The 16403-nt window shown below is 45.3% G+C and overlaps 1 protein-coding gene across 1 annotated transcript in view; it reads right to left on the reverse strand.

Moving 5' to 3' along the window:
* GLRX3 (glutaredoxin 3) overlaps nt 1–15912 on the reverse strand; it is a 30497-nt gene extending 14585 nt beyond the window's left edge. Inside the window, exons 1-4 of the mRNA XM_036828414.1 lie at nt 15771–15912; nt 10146–10254; nt 2215–2289; nt 1307–1508 (exon numbers count right to left, since the gene is read on the reverse strand). Coding sequence (XP_036684309.1) covers nt 1307–1508; nt 2215–2289; nt 10146–10254; nt 15771–15859 — 475 coding nt within the window. The 5' untranslated portion in view covers nt 15860–15912. The remainder of the gene's footprint in view (nt 1–1306; nt 1509–2214; nt 2290–10145; nt 10255–15770) is intronic.
* Nucleotides 15913–16403: the final 491 nt, after the last annotated feature.

The following is a 16403-nucleotide window of genomic DNA, read 5'->3' on the forward strand; positions in this document are numbered from 1 at the left end:
CTCCACATCTTACAACCAGTTCTACAGCACTTCAGGCTTCAATGAAGGTATTTAAAAAAATCCACTGGACTGATTTAAGTCCCTGTTATTAGGTCACCACATAAAGTACCAGAAATGATTTTCATGCCTGATGGGAGAAAGTGAACCAGCTGCAACATCCATTAAAAACAAACAACCAAAACACAGAGACTATCTGTTGCTATCTTTGGTTAACTCTAGTATAGACTAAAGTAGCCTTTCAATACACAAACAGCAGGCATCTGACATGGAAATACTGGCAAGGAAAATTTTCAAGCATAACTGAGAGAAAAAGGAACCATTTCTTTATCTTCCTAAGATAGAATTCATCATGAAACTTTACGTTTAAAACTAGACTATTTCATACTTTCATATGTAATTCGCTAACTATACAGGGAAGAATTTACAATTAACTTTATATTGGAAGCTTGGCTATATTATAAAATCACACTGGACATGCAGTAATCATATCAATAACACACTCAACTTTCCTGCCACCTATCTTAATAAATCCCTCCTGTGCAGTTGAAACAAACACGCATCACCAAAAGGCATTAAATGCTCCATTATGCAGCATAATAATGTTGTACAAGGCACAGTAAAAAGAAAACAACATAACCCCAATACCAGAGGGGCCAGATAACTCTGAGACTTACTCAAGGACAAAATTCCAAGCATACCTGTGGTAAGACAATAAGAGTGACTCTAAGCCACAGAATTGGGAATCTTTAAATTATGTGCAGCTAGAAATTGGAATTGACATCAATGGGTGAATAATACAGTCATCAGACGCTGAGAGACAACAGGGAAGGCAGAAGTACACCGGGTAGACACAGGAACACTACTGCAATTCTGTACATTTTCAAACTGCTGCATCTGGACTATGTGAATAAAAGGAGGCTGCCAAGAAAGAGAGGTAAGTGTTAAGAGCAGAATTAACTGAACAGCCCAGAAGCCCACTAATGGAGACAGCAGTCTGGCAGCCGGAACCTAATCCCAACTCTGCTACCCAGCGACCCGAGCGAGTCACCTTCACTGGGACTTAGGCAGTAGACAACAAAGATTTTGAATCAGATGATTTCCAAGATGCCTTTTGGTTCCAACATTCTCCGAGTCTACACTGCAAACGAGTTCTCACACCTAATTATAGAATCCCCTGGGAGTTATAACGTTTCCCGCTCTTCTAAGGGTGTCTGAACACAAGTATCAGATATACAGCGCAGCCTGCACAGAGCGCGTCGCCTCAGCTGCGCCCCTCCCGGTGTGTATCCTCAGGGCAGCCCCTTACCACAGCGCGGCTCCTGAGGAGTTCCCTTCATGAACAACATGCAGGGGGCAGCGTGAGTTAACTTCTTCAGGCGAAGGGTGAGGTCTTCCTTCGGGTGCTCATTACCACTGGGTGGGAAGGAGCCGCTAGACGCATGTCGCTGAACCTTTTTAGTCAACTCTGGGGCGTGGGCACCATCTAATCGGTCCATTTTCTGAGAATTCTAAAGTTAAAAAAGTCATTTAGAGTATGTGTGCATTTCTTCATCATCTCTATATTTTAGGCTCTAAAATTACAACGAGCACAAATCCATAGTTCTAGCCAGTTTTTCAAGAGGTCAACATTATCACTGGAAAAGTTTTTTAAAAATCTGATTACAGATTACCTGCTATGCATCTCAATTTTAGAAATAAATAACTGTTTTCTTTTTTCCTTTTTGGGAACATACTAGGAAAGAGGCACTACTTCTCAAACCAGGTCAGAAAGGATTTCCCCACCCTCGCTGGGATCAAATCTACTCTTAAGTATAAATGAGGTACTTGGGGGACTATGCCAACACCCAGGGGTACCCTGAAGCACTGATGTGCACCCACTTCCTAAAGGAGTCATTAATCAAACCAGAACCAGCCAGATGTTTCATTACGTCCAGGCACATGCCCCAAACAACCAACTTCTGACCCAACTCAGGGAACATTCTGGGTTTACAACCACGTATCTGGAATTTTCTCCAATCCTGGTGGCTGTACCTCCACAGTCCATGCCCCTTTTCCAGGACCCCTAAGGGCAAGCAAACGATGAGACTACAAGAAGAAAGGGCGAAGCCAGGAGCAAGCAAATGCCTAATGTTCAGGGAGCAGGGGAGAGGGCAAAGGAACCAACACAGATAGCCCCTGCACATAGACGATCTCTTCTGCCATCTTTATCCTTACCTTGAAAAACAGAAAGGTGGGAACAGAACTAATTTCATATTTTTCAGATACTTCAGGAACAGCTTCAGCTTCCAACTTTAAAATAAAAGAATTTAAGCGTGATTATAAAAAGATCCTTTTTTACTACTTCAATATGTAAATCAGTTTCCCATGCATTATCCCTTCAAGTAGTTGATGTTTTTTAAAGAGTATGGTATAAAAGTTTATGACACATTTACATTTAAATGAGACTCACTGGGCTGGCATGTCATCCACTGAGTCTGCGATATCAAAACAGGTTCAGAGGTTTTTATTTTGTTGCACATTTCAAAAGATGCCTGGAGGCTGTGAATAAAATTTTTGGTGCACTAGTGACCTAGTAAATTTTCAATCATATGCAGCTACGACTATATTGAAATCCATACATCACTGACCCCAGTTATGTCATGATTACAGTGCTTATTTTCTGCCCACAGCAATTCTTGCTGTTTGCTCTATTGACTAATTTCAAGAGGCAGTACATCATGACTGACAGTTGCAGCCTTCTGCAAATTATGAAGCAAAAAGGAGTATTTCTTCAATAAACTATTGATGTCTGATAAATTTCACTTTTAACTCCTGCAAGGCTGCTGGACCCAAAGCAGATATCTTGCTAGGTTACTTGCTTCTGGGTCTATTCATACATTTAAATGCATTTTAAATAAGATGACCACATTCTATTCGATAATTTCCTTGAAGCCCTTCAACAAGATCTGATGTGGTATCTGATACGTAAACTTAAACATTATTTAGTAACGTCCTTTCTAACTAATTAGAACACAATTACCTCAAGCTTTTTACGTGGACTTTCTAAACTGTATACTTTGAGAAAAACTGAGATACATTGTTATCTTTCCCTCACAGGACTCTCAATGTAATATAAACTCTGAAAACCAATAAAAATCTAAATTCACACTACACCTGTAGGAAATAAAATTTATTGATAAATTCTACTGTTCAAGAGTTTAAACTATATACACTGCATTCTTCCAGGAGTGAAAGACCCTCACCGGGCTGGAGACACTATTTTTGTCTGGAGCCCTAGCCCATCAAACGGGCAGCAGTGACAAAGCGGGAAGCAGCCGTCTGTCTTTGGCGCGGGTCTCCAGCCCATACGCCCTTGGGTGCTCTCTTACCACCTTAATTCTCGTTTCTTTACAACGCCCTTTTGAAACAATCTTCTAAATTATTTGCATTCTCCAATGTGAAAAATTATATACATTTTAAAGTCGATGTCAACTGTCCAATAAAACTGAAGAAAGAACAAAGAGAAGGTAAAGCATTCGGAGACAGCTATTTAAAGAGACTCTTTCTAAAGTCTAAGAAACTTCTGTGCCATATTCCTTCATACAGTTCCACACTCAGACCGAAGAAGAGCACAAAGGTGATGCCAAAGGCAGCGCGTCACTATCTGTCTTCCGGCTAGCATCTGGTGAGTGCCCGCCACACACTGGGCACTGACTGGGCCAGGCTCAGTGAAGACCGCCCCCCCTCGCTGGCACTCCTGGATTCTAACAGAAAAGTAATACAAGTCAAAACCCAGGCAACACTAAGCAGAAACAAGATAACAGAGTTTTAAACCAGAACAAAACAAGCAGCGTCCTGACTCATAAAATCAAATTCCTACATGCTTTTGAAACTTGATCTCTTCTCATATTCCCGCTGGTTTCCAGTAGGGTCCCTTACTGACAACTCTGCTGGGAAGCAAATGATGCTCTTGAAATTCCTGCTGAAGCCAGGAGGATCGCTACACGTGCCTCCCTTAAATGAGCTCCCAGAAGACGAGATCTTAATAAGACAAAGGCAACGGTGACAGGCAAATCCTCCTGAGCCCGGGCCAGGAGCACCATTAAAGGCAAAGCCGTTCCCCAGAATATCAAGGGCACCTGAAGTCCGAAACCTTCACAATACTAAAACTCTTCGGAAATATTTCCGTTGGATGTAAAACAACATAACCGTTAATAACAATGGAAGTAGAAGATAAATGTATAAATACTAAAAATTTTTAATTTTAATTTTCTTCTGCATTCCAAAGAGACCAAAGATGGCCAGTAAGAGCTAATACCTTCCTTGGAGGCCTGCTCTGTGCCATAAACCACGACATGCCTTTACATGAGAGCACCTAGACCTGTCACAGCCTGGGAAGTATGGGGCATGTAATCATCTCAGCTTCACAGGGGGCCAGGTAAAGAGGTCACTCCAGACACAGTTAATAAGCAGCAGGGCTGAGAAACAAACCCATGTTTGTTTGACTACAAAGCCTGTGCTTTTTTCACTATACTACGGTTAACTTTTCTACTACAACAATCAAACAAGAAATAATCAAATTTCAAAGACAGGACTTACACATGACTTCAGGACAAAACAGACACGAATATTTCCAGAATGGATTCCCAGCCGGAAGGCCTCTGGGGGAACCACGTGTTTCCTATACCGTGAATCTCAAACTTGGACCCTCCCCACGCAGCGTGCTTTGTGTCTGTGGAGAAGGGGGAGGAGGGCAGGGAGGTGTTACTAAAGCAAGATGAGTCCAGAGGAAGGGAATTCTGCATCATCTCCTTCAACTTACCAGGGTCACCACTGACCATCGCGATGATAAGGGCTAACACCGTTCTAAGTACGTTCAGGCACTGAGTTCACTTAATCGTCACAACAGGTGCTGTCTTTCGGCAGAAGCCGGGACTTAAAGCGGCTAGGTAACAGGGTCGCGAGTACAACACGGCGGGGCGGTGGAGCAGTCTGGCTCCAGAGCCTCACTCCACTCTCCGAGGCCCTGCTGCCACTTCACCGGGTCCGATGGCTACGCCTTTTTTCTTCATTTTACGGACCTTTCAGTATCATTCGGTAAGGATGACCACACCCACTTTCTCTGACACCCCTCCCTTGGCTTTCTGTGGTTTCTTTTCCTCCAACCCCCAGACTGAGCCTCTGGCTTCTTCCTTCACCCCTGGCCGACCACTGCATGGCTGCACATCCCAGGACTTGGTCCCGAGTCTGCTCCTCTTACCTACACTCATTTTCCTACAGCGGTCTCATACGACCCCCGGGCTCTAAGGAGCACCAGTATGGTACTGCCACCCAAGTTCTCTCCAGGCCACACCGCTCCTCTCACCTCCAAGCCACACACTCGACATCTGCACTCAGATCCCTACTGGATATCTCCCACTAAACCTGTTCCTCCCCAGGGCATCCCTATCTCATTTAAGCCATCTACTTGCTCGAATCAAAAAGGAGACAACCTTGACTCATCTTATTTCCTTCACCCCTGACATCCAATCCATCAGCAGGTCTCCTGGGTGCCCCCCCTCCAAAATATAAGCCGACTCAGACCACGACATTATTTCAACACTCTCCCCACTAGTGTCCAAGGCATCTCTCACCTGGCCCAGTGAAACAGCCTCCTAACTAGTATACCTGCTTCTAGTCTGCACCCTTACCCCCTTCAAACCATTCTCCACATGGCAGCCACAGTAATCGACTTAGGAATCAGACTATGTCACTTCCACTGCACTTGGAATAAAACCAAAACTTGACCACTGCCCACAAGGCCACTCGGCCCTTGCCTACCTCTGCAACTTCATGTCAGAGCCTCTCCTCCTTCACTACCCTCCAGCCCCACTGGCCAAGTGCTGATCCTCTAAAGTCTGCACTTGCTAAGCCTCTACCTAAAAGCCCTCTCCCAGCTCTTCCAATGACTGCCACCTTCTCATTTTTTAACTCTCACTTATTAGATACACCTTTTCAGCCCAACCTAAATAAAGCACCCCACCCACCCAAGTCCCCATCTTTCATAGCCTGCCTATTCATTTCTTTTGCTGAACTTACTACCACCTGAAATTACCTTGGTACTATGTGTTACCCATTTACTGTCTGTACCTTTACTGTTCCACATTCCCAGTAACTAGCATACTGTGTGGCGTATAATTAAGTATTCAAGAAATAAATTTTGAACAGAATATTGAACTAACAGTGGTCACTATTCCTAAGCCAAAATGGGAATGACTACTTGCCAGTGGTGGCAATGAGCCTCCAAGGTTAAGGCCAGAATGATGAAATTCGACATTCCAGAATAAATCAGCTATATTTCAATAAAACAAGCAAACAAAACCACCTGACATTCCAGGACATTCTGTTATACCTCCTACAGGGCTTCTTTCTGCCCTGTGACAAGATACAAAAGGAAAAATTTTCAAAATCAAATTCTTTATTTGTCATATAGTCAAATATAAATTTCAAAATAGTATTTAAATTAACATTTCTGATAACTTTTTTTTTTAAGACTTTGCCAAACTTAGCCCAGAAACAGCTAATAAACTATGTTAATTGTGGTATTTTTTCATTACCAAGACAGCATCGATTAAAACTAGGATATTTTTAAGATTTAACAATTCTACTAGAATTATCTGAGAGACATCTTAGAGTTCCTAAAAAATGGAATCCTACACATGCTCTCTAAGATGCCAAATAAACTGATCAATATTCTCTGCTCCCACCTGCACAAAGGAAAGCAATTTAAAACAAAAACAAAAATGAACAAACAACAACAACAACAAAACACGGTAAGGTAAAGGTCCCTACCTCAAGTATCCCACCATCTAGTCAAGAAGCCAACAAAATGGGAACGAAACGATACAGCAGATGAAGATACAAGATATTCCCCGACTAACAGTCCAAACAATGGCACAGACTAAGTTCGGAGAGAGAGGAAAGAGGGAAAGAAAAAAAAAAAAAGCCATGGAGGTACACAAGAAAGACTTCACACAAAATGGATTTGATTTAAATCATCATGTTGTACACCTTAAATACACACAATCTTTACTTAAAAAATAAAATAATAAAATCAACTACAAAATTTTAAAAATAAATTGCCACTCCTATTAAAAGATGGATTTGACTTGGACCATGAATATGACTAGTGGTACCCAATTTCATGACCCAGTACTATTCTTCCTCCTTCCCACCCCCCTACCAGAAACTATCCTGAAATAGTCTATCTACCAAACAATTTGATTTAATGATAAACATGTATTCCCATTTTAAAGTGCTAACAAACTGACTTTACATAATTTGAAAAGCAAAGGCACTTGATATTTTAATTAGCTGGTTAATTTTATTCTGAACCCACGAAGGTTTCTGTGAGACTTCCAGCAACAGAAATAACTCATGGATCTCCTCCATGCCCCTGGAGGTGTGAGAACATCAGGGTGGGACACAGCCCCAGGACCTGACTGGACATGGCAGCCGATGCAGGTGAGTGCAACCAGCACGCGGCCTAAACATGGCACCAGGAAGGAGCACAGGTACTTTATTACCATATCATCAGTCCAGGAAGGGAGGGGATTCAGATGCAATATATGTGAAAATCTTGCCTTTCGGCAACCTACTCCAATGAGCACAAACTACTGGGACCAAAAATGTATGCTAGCTTTTCTCCGGTATTATTTTACCATCTTCTACAAAATAAGGAATTGCTGATGATCACAAACCTTTACAATCAAAGTATTAAAAACATAAGTGTTTAAAACCATCTATATAATGATTCTGTAAATCTAAGTCATAGAATGAACTAACCTCTCGTATGTCAAGTCAAAAATGCCGAATGATGGCAGTCATTTAAAAAAAAAAAAGACCAAGAAATCAAAAGAAACAGAGGGTAGTAGAACATCAATTCTATACCCTAGAAGCTTCACAAAGCTCTCACTGAGAAAGCTGTTCTGAAATGAACCACATGCCTCTCTTACTGGGAAATGCCAAGAGATCTCTCAAATATTTTACCTCTCCTGGGCTGACTATTGTTCAGCACTGTGGTCTTTAAAAGTACCTACCTTCCAAATTCCATGCAAATGATCTTTACCTCTGAGGATGTCTAAGTAAGAAAAACTATGCCACAGAGTGAATTTGCAGAAAGTAACGACCTGGGCAAACTACCCACCTAGCCCTGTCACCCTCTCCGTGAATGGCAGGTGCAGTTGGGTTCAGGTATCCCCAACAGATAAGGGCTTCCCAACCCTTGGCTTGCTGAGACACTTAAGCACTTGAACAACTTAAAGTCTCACTGCCAAGTTTGGTACCAATGTGAGAAGTAATTCTATAGTCACTTTAAATAAATCATTCAAATGGCAGCTAAGAACAATGTGCTACTTAAACCAGTAACATTATACACATAAAAGCAGACTTACAACAATTACCATCATCTTGATTAATCTTATGATTGAATGTTTAATCATTCATTTCACTTGTAATCATTATCTTTTATCACTGACCAAACATGCAGTTTTAATGTTCCCTTCCATTATTTATATTGGACATTTTAGGGTTACATTCTAAGGTTTCATTCCACATTTCACTGGAATTTTAATTCAGTCCTTAAATTTTAAAAAGCTAACCATTATATTCATACTTGCTCTATCTGCATAAAGAACACTGGAAGGATTCATGCACAATTAATACAAGCAGCTACTTACGGGACAACAGGGCTGACAGGGGAAGGGAGCGGGGCGGACCTTCTCAATGTGCATCTTTTTATACTGTTTTGATTTCTGAACCATCTAAGTGCAATACCTATTCAAAGCACACTTATTTATATAGAAACTGTCTGAAAATTATATCACTCACTATACAAATGGATTAGTATGTCAGAATTCTGGGTCTTCAGTTTTCATAAAAAGCGGCATACAAGCAATACAGTTGATGTCACTTTTAACCCCATATACAGGTATACTTGCCAACATATCCTCTGAACTCACAAAGCCTGGTTTTAAAAAACAAGGCTTTGGGCTTCCCTGGTGGCACAGTGGTTAAGAATCCGCCTGCCAATGCAGGGGACATGGGTTCGAGCCCTGGTCCGGGAAGATCCCACATGCCGCGGAGCAACTAAGCCCGTGCGCCACAACTACTGAGCCTGCGCTCTAGAGCCCGCGAGCCACAACTACTGAGCCCCGCGTGCCACAACTACCGAAGCCCACATGCCTAGAGCCCGTGCTCTGCAACAAGAGAAGCCACCGCAATGAGAAGCCCGCGCACCGCAAAGAAGAGAAGCCGCGGCTTGCCCCAACTAGAGAAAAGCCCGCGCGCAGCAGCAAAGACCCAATGCAGCCAAAAATAAATAACTTTATTTTAAAAAAATAAAAATAAAAATAAAGCTTTGATTTCCTGTCTGCTTTTTTAAATACTAAGGATTCAGCTTTCTCCCTTCCCCAAATTTCATTTCTAAGATATTCAGCTCCTATTTTGGCCCTGCTGCCTAAATGAGTACTAAGTCCTGATTGATAACGTTAAATGTGCCTAAACCAAGTGAGCTAATCCAGTCACAACTCTCACTTTCCTAGTACTACCTACCCAAGAAAGATACTAGGAACGCAGAGAATGCACAACGGAGAAAAAAAAAAAAAGGCAGCAAGGGAGAGACTGGCTTCCTTTTCCTCTGCTTCCTGGCAGGTCAGAAGAACTCAGTTTCTCCTGCAGGTCTGCACCTCCCTGGCCCCGAGAGCAACCTCTTCCTACTCCCCAGGTCCCTACAGTGGCCTTCACACACCCTTTCTTGAATCACTTTCCATGTCACACCTAGCTTTTCAATGAAGTAAGTCTTGTTACTATCTTTACTATATTAAAACCACAATTCCCCACAATGAATGATCTCATCTGCTTTTTGCCCACGTAGACACTCCCCCGACTGCCATCCTGTCCTCCCAACCAAGCATGTGTCAGGGAAAGTGTGGTGAGTTTTACACCACTCGGTATTTGAAAAATGCAAAACCATTTTAAGATGTTTAAGAATAATCTACTGTGATCCCAACACCAGCTATGAACATGAGGAATCCCACACCAGTCCTCCCTTATGTGTTAATAAAATGTAGTCTAACCCATAAATCAGAATTAAATTCTTGAAAGACATGACACTGAAAACACAGTACCTTGACAAATGAAACCTGGGGGTGCTCTCTGGCTAGCTCTGCCATCACGTCGTTCATCTGAGCACACTGTGGAGCCCATGGTGCCCAGAAATGGACTACAAGGAGGGACCTGTAAATCCATAAAACGCAGGTTTTAAAAATATAGTAGCTTTAGAAATAAGCAAATACTGATGCAGATCAAATCTATTAGCAAAGAAACCTGTACAAGGACCGCCTGAATTGTTTCTGTACTGCTAGAATCTTGTTATATTAAACACAAACAGAAATATAACAACTTGCAAGGTCCTGAGAATCTTTCGGATGAATTTTCAAGTTAATGATATTTCTTGAGTCAATACTTAGCTCACATGAAGTGGTTCTGAATATTCATCCACCTCAACTACTAGCCACGTAAATTAACTCTATTTTGAGACCCTTAGGAAAGAAAGATGGAAACTAGATTTCTGTAGTCAAGGCACAACGTTTTGAAAAATGACTGTATATGCATTACTACTATTCATGTTAGTATTTACTTTTTAGACATGGTACTGTGATGAAGTGACCATAGGAATAGAAATAAAATGTTGCAAATGAAGGTATATAAGCACAAAACAAAGGGAAAAAAAAGGGGGCTGCTTTTCACATACTTTTTTTTATTATGCTACAGAAGATTTTCTAAAAATTGACAGTATGAACAGACAGAATAGCAATTAATAAATTGTCAGTGAAATTCTCAGCAATCTCAGTAAATATCTATCAACTATTTTCTTATAAAATTATCTTGGCAAAGATATATTTAAGTCTATCCTCATACCCAACTGAAAAACCCTTCAGTTTTACAGAATTCCAAATTCAAATATAATCCCCCTTGACTACAAAAAAATCTGAAAACCCATTAAAACACATTGAAAAATATGTTACACAGAGAAAGGAAACAAGGACAACTAACCTTGGGAAAGGAAAGGAATAGGATACTTAGCTCATGTGAGCTAAGTATGGAGAGAAGGAGGAGCTTACCATGCAGTTTTGGGGGCCAGAAGCCGAGGGAGGCACTGGGGACTTGAGAGAGCGGGGGGCAGGATTTGGTGGCACTGGAGCACAGTCTAAATTTCAGTACCTCCAAGTTTCTGGCTTAGTGACTGATGGCTAGTGGTAGCACTAGCCACGAATCACAGTACAGAAGCTGCCAACCTGAGAGAAAAGGAAGTCTAGTGGGCTGTGACAGTCTGGAGCTCAGGAAAGAAGTCCATGCCTGATCTGCACATCTGGGAATCAAGAAACAGCGCCGGCGCCATGCTCATCCACGCAGGAGGATAAAGAGGAGGCCGAGGGCAGAGCCTCTGGGGCTCATCAACACTAAGTTAGGACAGATGGCGGTAAAGGAGCCCTGGTGGTAGACCAGAGAAGGGACCTAAGAGGCACACAGCAAGGTTCAAGGGTCTCCGGGAAGTCAAGAAGGAAGGGGAGACAATCATCAAATGCAGCAGGAAGGGCAAGCAGCAACAGTGAGAGTTCAGTCCAGCGGATGACAGAAGCAGCGTGTGGACCACTGGACTGAGGACGCAGAGACAGCTAGAAACCTACTCTGTAAGAGACCGGGCTGCAAACAGAGACAAAGGAAGGATCAGGACAGGAGCAAGGAACGGGCTGTTTTCAATACAAGAAAATTTTCATCGTTTATTTTGTGAGGGGACAGTGCAAATGGGGAGGGAGAGGCTGAAGACACGAGAGACAGCTAAGGATTCAAGGTCTCAAAGGTGGCAGGAGAGGGAAATTGAGAACAGAGAAGAATTCGCCTTGAGAAGAGGGACAATCTCCTCCGGGTCAGGAGCAAAGGAATCAAGAATGGGTGAAGCTACAAGTAAATGTCTAGGTGTCAGGGGAGGGGCAAGTCGAAGAAGAGCTCTGGAAGATGCTTCTGGAAGCCCTGTTTTCCAGGTAGGAAGCAAGGTCATGTGCTGATACAAAGGAAAATGGAGGACAGGGGTCACAGGCAGGACCAAGGAAGACGGGAGGGCTGCCCAGGGGCACACAAGAGTACAGCAGGAGGCGCTAAAGGCAGAGCCGCCTAAGGTGGGAAAGGACACATGGCAGGGCCCCTACTCCATGGGTTCCAAGTGCAGCGGCAGAAGGCAGGAGCTTCAGCGTGCGGGTAGGTGGGCAGAGACTATGGAGGAAGTATTCCACCAATCCCTGCTGCCTCTTCCTCTCGGGCATGCAGCTAGACTACACCTCTCAGTCTCCCTTGTGTCCCGGGCTGGGGCCCTGGAACTGAGCTGTGGCCAGCGGGATGCGGGGCAGAAGTGAGCTACCTGGCCCCGCAAAGCCTCCCGCGTGAGCCTTGGCCTACTCCAGCCTCCTCTCGCAGAGCTTCTGCACAGCGTGGCGGGGGGCCTCTGGGGCCTAAGGGATGGTGGGAAGGAAGACAGGCCCACGAAACGACTGCACAGGAATGTTCACAGCAGCCTGGTGCATAACAGCCGAAACCTGCGAGTAACCCAATGTCCACAAACTGGAGAAACTGCTGTATATCAACACAACGGAATACCACTCAGCAATAAAAAAGGAACCAACTACAGATACACGACAGCATGGATGAATCCCAAAAACACACTGAGCACAACAACCCAGACATGAAAGACCAGGAGTTCTGCGACTCCATTTACATGAAGTCCAAGAAGAGGCACAACTCATCTACAGTGACAGAAAGCAGATCACTGGTGGGGGATTACTGGAAAGAGCCTAAAGAGCATTCTGGGGCTCTACATTCTTGTCCTGAATGATGGTTACTCGTGTTAATACAAATGTCAAAATTCATCACACCCAGCAATTAAGATCTATGCATTTTACTACAGTATATAAGTTAATACCTCAATCTTTTAAAAGTTAGATACCACTTTTTACCAAACTGAAAAAGAGATTTTTAAAATCATAATATTCAATGACAAAAAGGATAAAGTGAGATGGCACTTTCATATCCTACCTGTAAAAATTAAATTGGAACCTTTCTGAAATTTCAAGATACTTACACACTTTCAAGTATCTATCCTACAGAAGTCATTAAAGAGACAAAGATGTACGCATATGAATATTTTCCCAGTATTTTACATAGCAAATAACTGTAAAATCTATTGTTCAACAAGATAGTTTTCTTAATGGTCATACAATAAAGTATCATAAAGCCATTAAAAATCATATATCAAAGAATGTTTAATGACATGGGAAAATGCTCACAATGAGTACATTTTTAAAAAATTAAAATAGGTTACCCAACTTTTTAACAGTATGTGCCAACGTATGTAAAAAAGAAAAGAAGAAAGTACACATACACAACTTAAATTCCGTTACTACTAATGTGGCTCGGAAGAGTAATTTAACTTAACTTCTACATCTGTAAAATAGCAATAACACCCTGGGAGACTGGGAAGATCAAACAAAAATATACAAGCACTTTGAAAACATTAAAGAATGATATTAATGTTATTTTACATTATCCACAATATTCTCATATTTAGATGCTTAACTTCCTTTCCAGTTAGGTACACGATGCCTAGTATCATAAGGACATAAACCTGAAACAAACATAAACGCTGTCACCCTCTCTTGGATTATATGTAAGTATTCTCTCCACCTTCATGGACAGCCCAATATGCAGGGTGCATTGTTTAAGGAAAACCTTTAGAGAAAGACGAGATTCAAATCCTAACTACTGTGATGTTAAACAATGTAATGAACCTTGGTTCTTTATCAGTAAGATAATTATTGATCGATAAATGGTTGTTTCTCTCTTATTACAGGTGTTCTGCTCTTATAGTTATGCTTCTGCAGGCAACACCAGCTACCATTTATTAAGATCACATAGTATTAGACTCTGTTAAATATTTTACAAATGGGCAAAAACCTTAATTACTCTGTAAATGGGTATTAATATCCCCACTGTATAGACCAACTGAGGTTTCAGTAACATATAAACGTCTGATTATTAGACTTAAGCAAAAAGTTTTCAATTCACATGAAATTTTAAAATTGAGAAGTGATGATTTGTAAAGTAGATGTTAAGTAACTACATTAACAAGCACTATTTAATATTCTGAAATGCTGCCACTTTCACCAAAAGTAGCAGAGATTTGTTCCTTCCGCAGATGCCAAGCATCACTTCCTTCCCACGTGCCCATTTAAACTAATCACCACGAAAAATGTATATTCGTTTCCGGATCATTTCAAGTACGGGCCCGTGGCAAGAATTAACATTTAAACTTTTTCCAACTGTGATGTCTTAATGACTTTTTTCTTTAAAAAACGATACATAAAATCAAAAATGTGAAACACACAAAAGCAAAATAGTCCTCCAGGTGACCGTGAACTGAACACTTATGAAGGGCAGGTCCACACGAGCCCCGCTCCTCAAGACGCCGCCTCTGGGGCACTCCACAAGTGGGCCGCCGGAAGATGGGGGAGCGCTGGATGAATCACCTTTCATCAATGAGTCCACGTCATTCTCTTCGCGCCCCCCCCGCCCCGCCCCACTCGCCCGTTTCTGTCAGTTTCCCAGCAAGACCGGAAACGCCGCAAGAGCGGCTCTGGCGAACACCTTTTAACTTCAGCACGGCGGCGAAGCCAGACGGCAACTCTCCCATCGCACCCGCACTCCGCAGCTCAGCCGCTCGCCAGCGTACTCACTACCCGCTTCCAACCGCGATCCGCTCCTGCACTCGCGCCGATACGCTTCCACTGCCAGCGAGCCCGCGCAGCCGCGCCGCCGCACGCAGAACAGCCCGGGAGCGAAGGGGCCGCGAGTGCTCCCGCCGGCCAGGCAGCACGCGTGTCCGCTCCCACACCCGCGGGTGGGCACTGTCCTACCCCTCTCACCGCAGAGGACACTCCTGAGGCCTGGTTATGAAACGTGCGCAGCGGTTCTGGGGCTGGCTCCCAGGCAATCGGCTGGCGCTCCGCCGCCCCCACCGGCCATGCCCCGAGACACCGCCCAGCCCCCGAGCGCTCGGCCAGAGGAAGCCGCGAGACGGCTGCGGAGGGCCCGTGCCCGCCCGCCGGCGCCGACTCGCAAGCTCGGGGTTTCCATGTGTTCCCCCAGGTCCGGCCTCTGCATCCCGGTGGGTCTCCTTCGGACGCCGTCCCAAGGGCGAGAGGCACGTGGGCCAAGCCAGAGCGGACCGCGGCTGAGCCCGTCCAGGAAACAGGAGACCCCGGTCCTCGGCCCGGACAGCGCCACACAGTGCGCTCTGCCCCATCACCAACACCCTTAAACGCCCCTCGGAATGGAGGCAGGACCGCCGACCCAGCTAGGCCTTCCTCCGCCGCCCGCCCGTGATGAAGCGGGCGGGGGCCGGGGTCTCCGCGCCCACCCCCGACCCGCGGCTGAGTCCCCGCGTCGCCGCGCCCCGGGAGGCCGGGCCAGGCGGCAGGGCGGGACCCGGGCCTCGGGGCGCCCGGCGGGCCGGGGCCGGGGGTCTGCGGTGTACCCTGCTCCCCTTCCGGGGCGGGGACCTGGCCTCGGGGTCCGGGCCGCGCCGGCGGCTCCGCCCAGGCCGGGCCGGGTGCGAGGGAGCCGGGCAGCCCGCGCGGCCGGCCCCCGCCGCGTCCCCTCACCCCTGCCTCCCGCCGCCCGCCGCCCGCCGCCCCGCTCACTTGGCTGTGAGGCGCAGCAGCTCCTCAAACTGCCCGGCTGAGCCGACCTCCACAACGGCAGCCGCCGCCTCAACCGCCCCCGCCGCCATGCTGCCGCCGCCAGACAAGAGCAATCGAGCGCGGGCGGTCGATGGGGGAGGGGCTCGGGCGGCTACACGCGGAAGCCCCGCCCCGCCTCCGGCCCGCGCGGAAGCCCCGCCCCCCAGGCCCGCGCGGAAGCGCGGAGCCGGTGAAACGCGGGAGGTTGGGGCTTACCGGCGGGCCAAGTGAGAGCCCCAGGCTCCTGACCCCCGGGGCTCCGGACTGTCAGGAATCCTGGCTTCCGGGCCTCCTGGATGTCGGGGCGCCGTACGTTCCTTGCAACTCCTACGGCAGCTGGGAGAATGGTGTGTGCGTGTGTGATATGAGTGTATATTTAACAAAGTGAAATTTTAAGCTAAAAGGAAATTACATAAAGGTGGGGATGGAATGGGAGGTTAGGGAAAGGGAGGTTGCGCCCTCTCCGAACCTCAACACTGACAAGGAGCTTCGAACTCGGTCCTGAAGAGCCCGAACCCGCGGCCCCGCGTGGCCCGCCACCTACCCCCCGGTGGGGCCATTCCTGGGCGCAGCCAGGGCGCAGACCCATCACCC

This window comes from Balaenoptera musculus, chromosome 16 (genome assembly GCF_009873245.2).
Source record: "Balaenoptera musculus isolate JJ_BM4_2016_0621 chromosome 16, mBalMus1.pri.v3, whole genome shotgun sequence".
Lineage (NCBI taxonomy): Eukaryota > Metazoa > Chordata > Mammalia > Artiodactyla > Balaenopteridae > Balaenoptera > Balaenoptera musculus.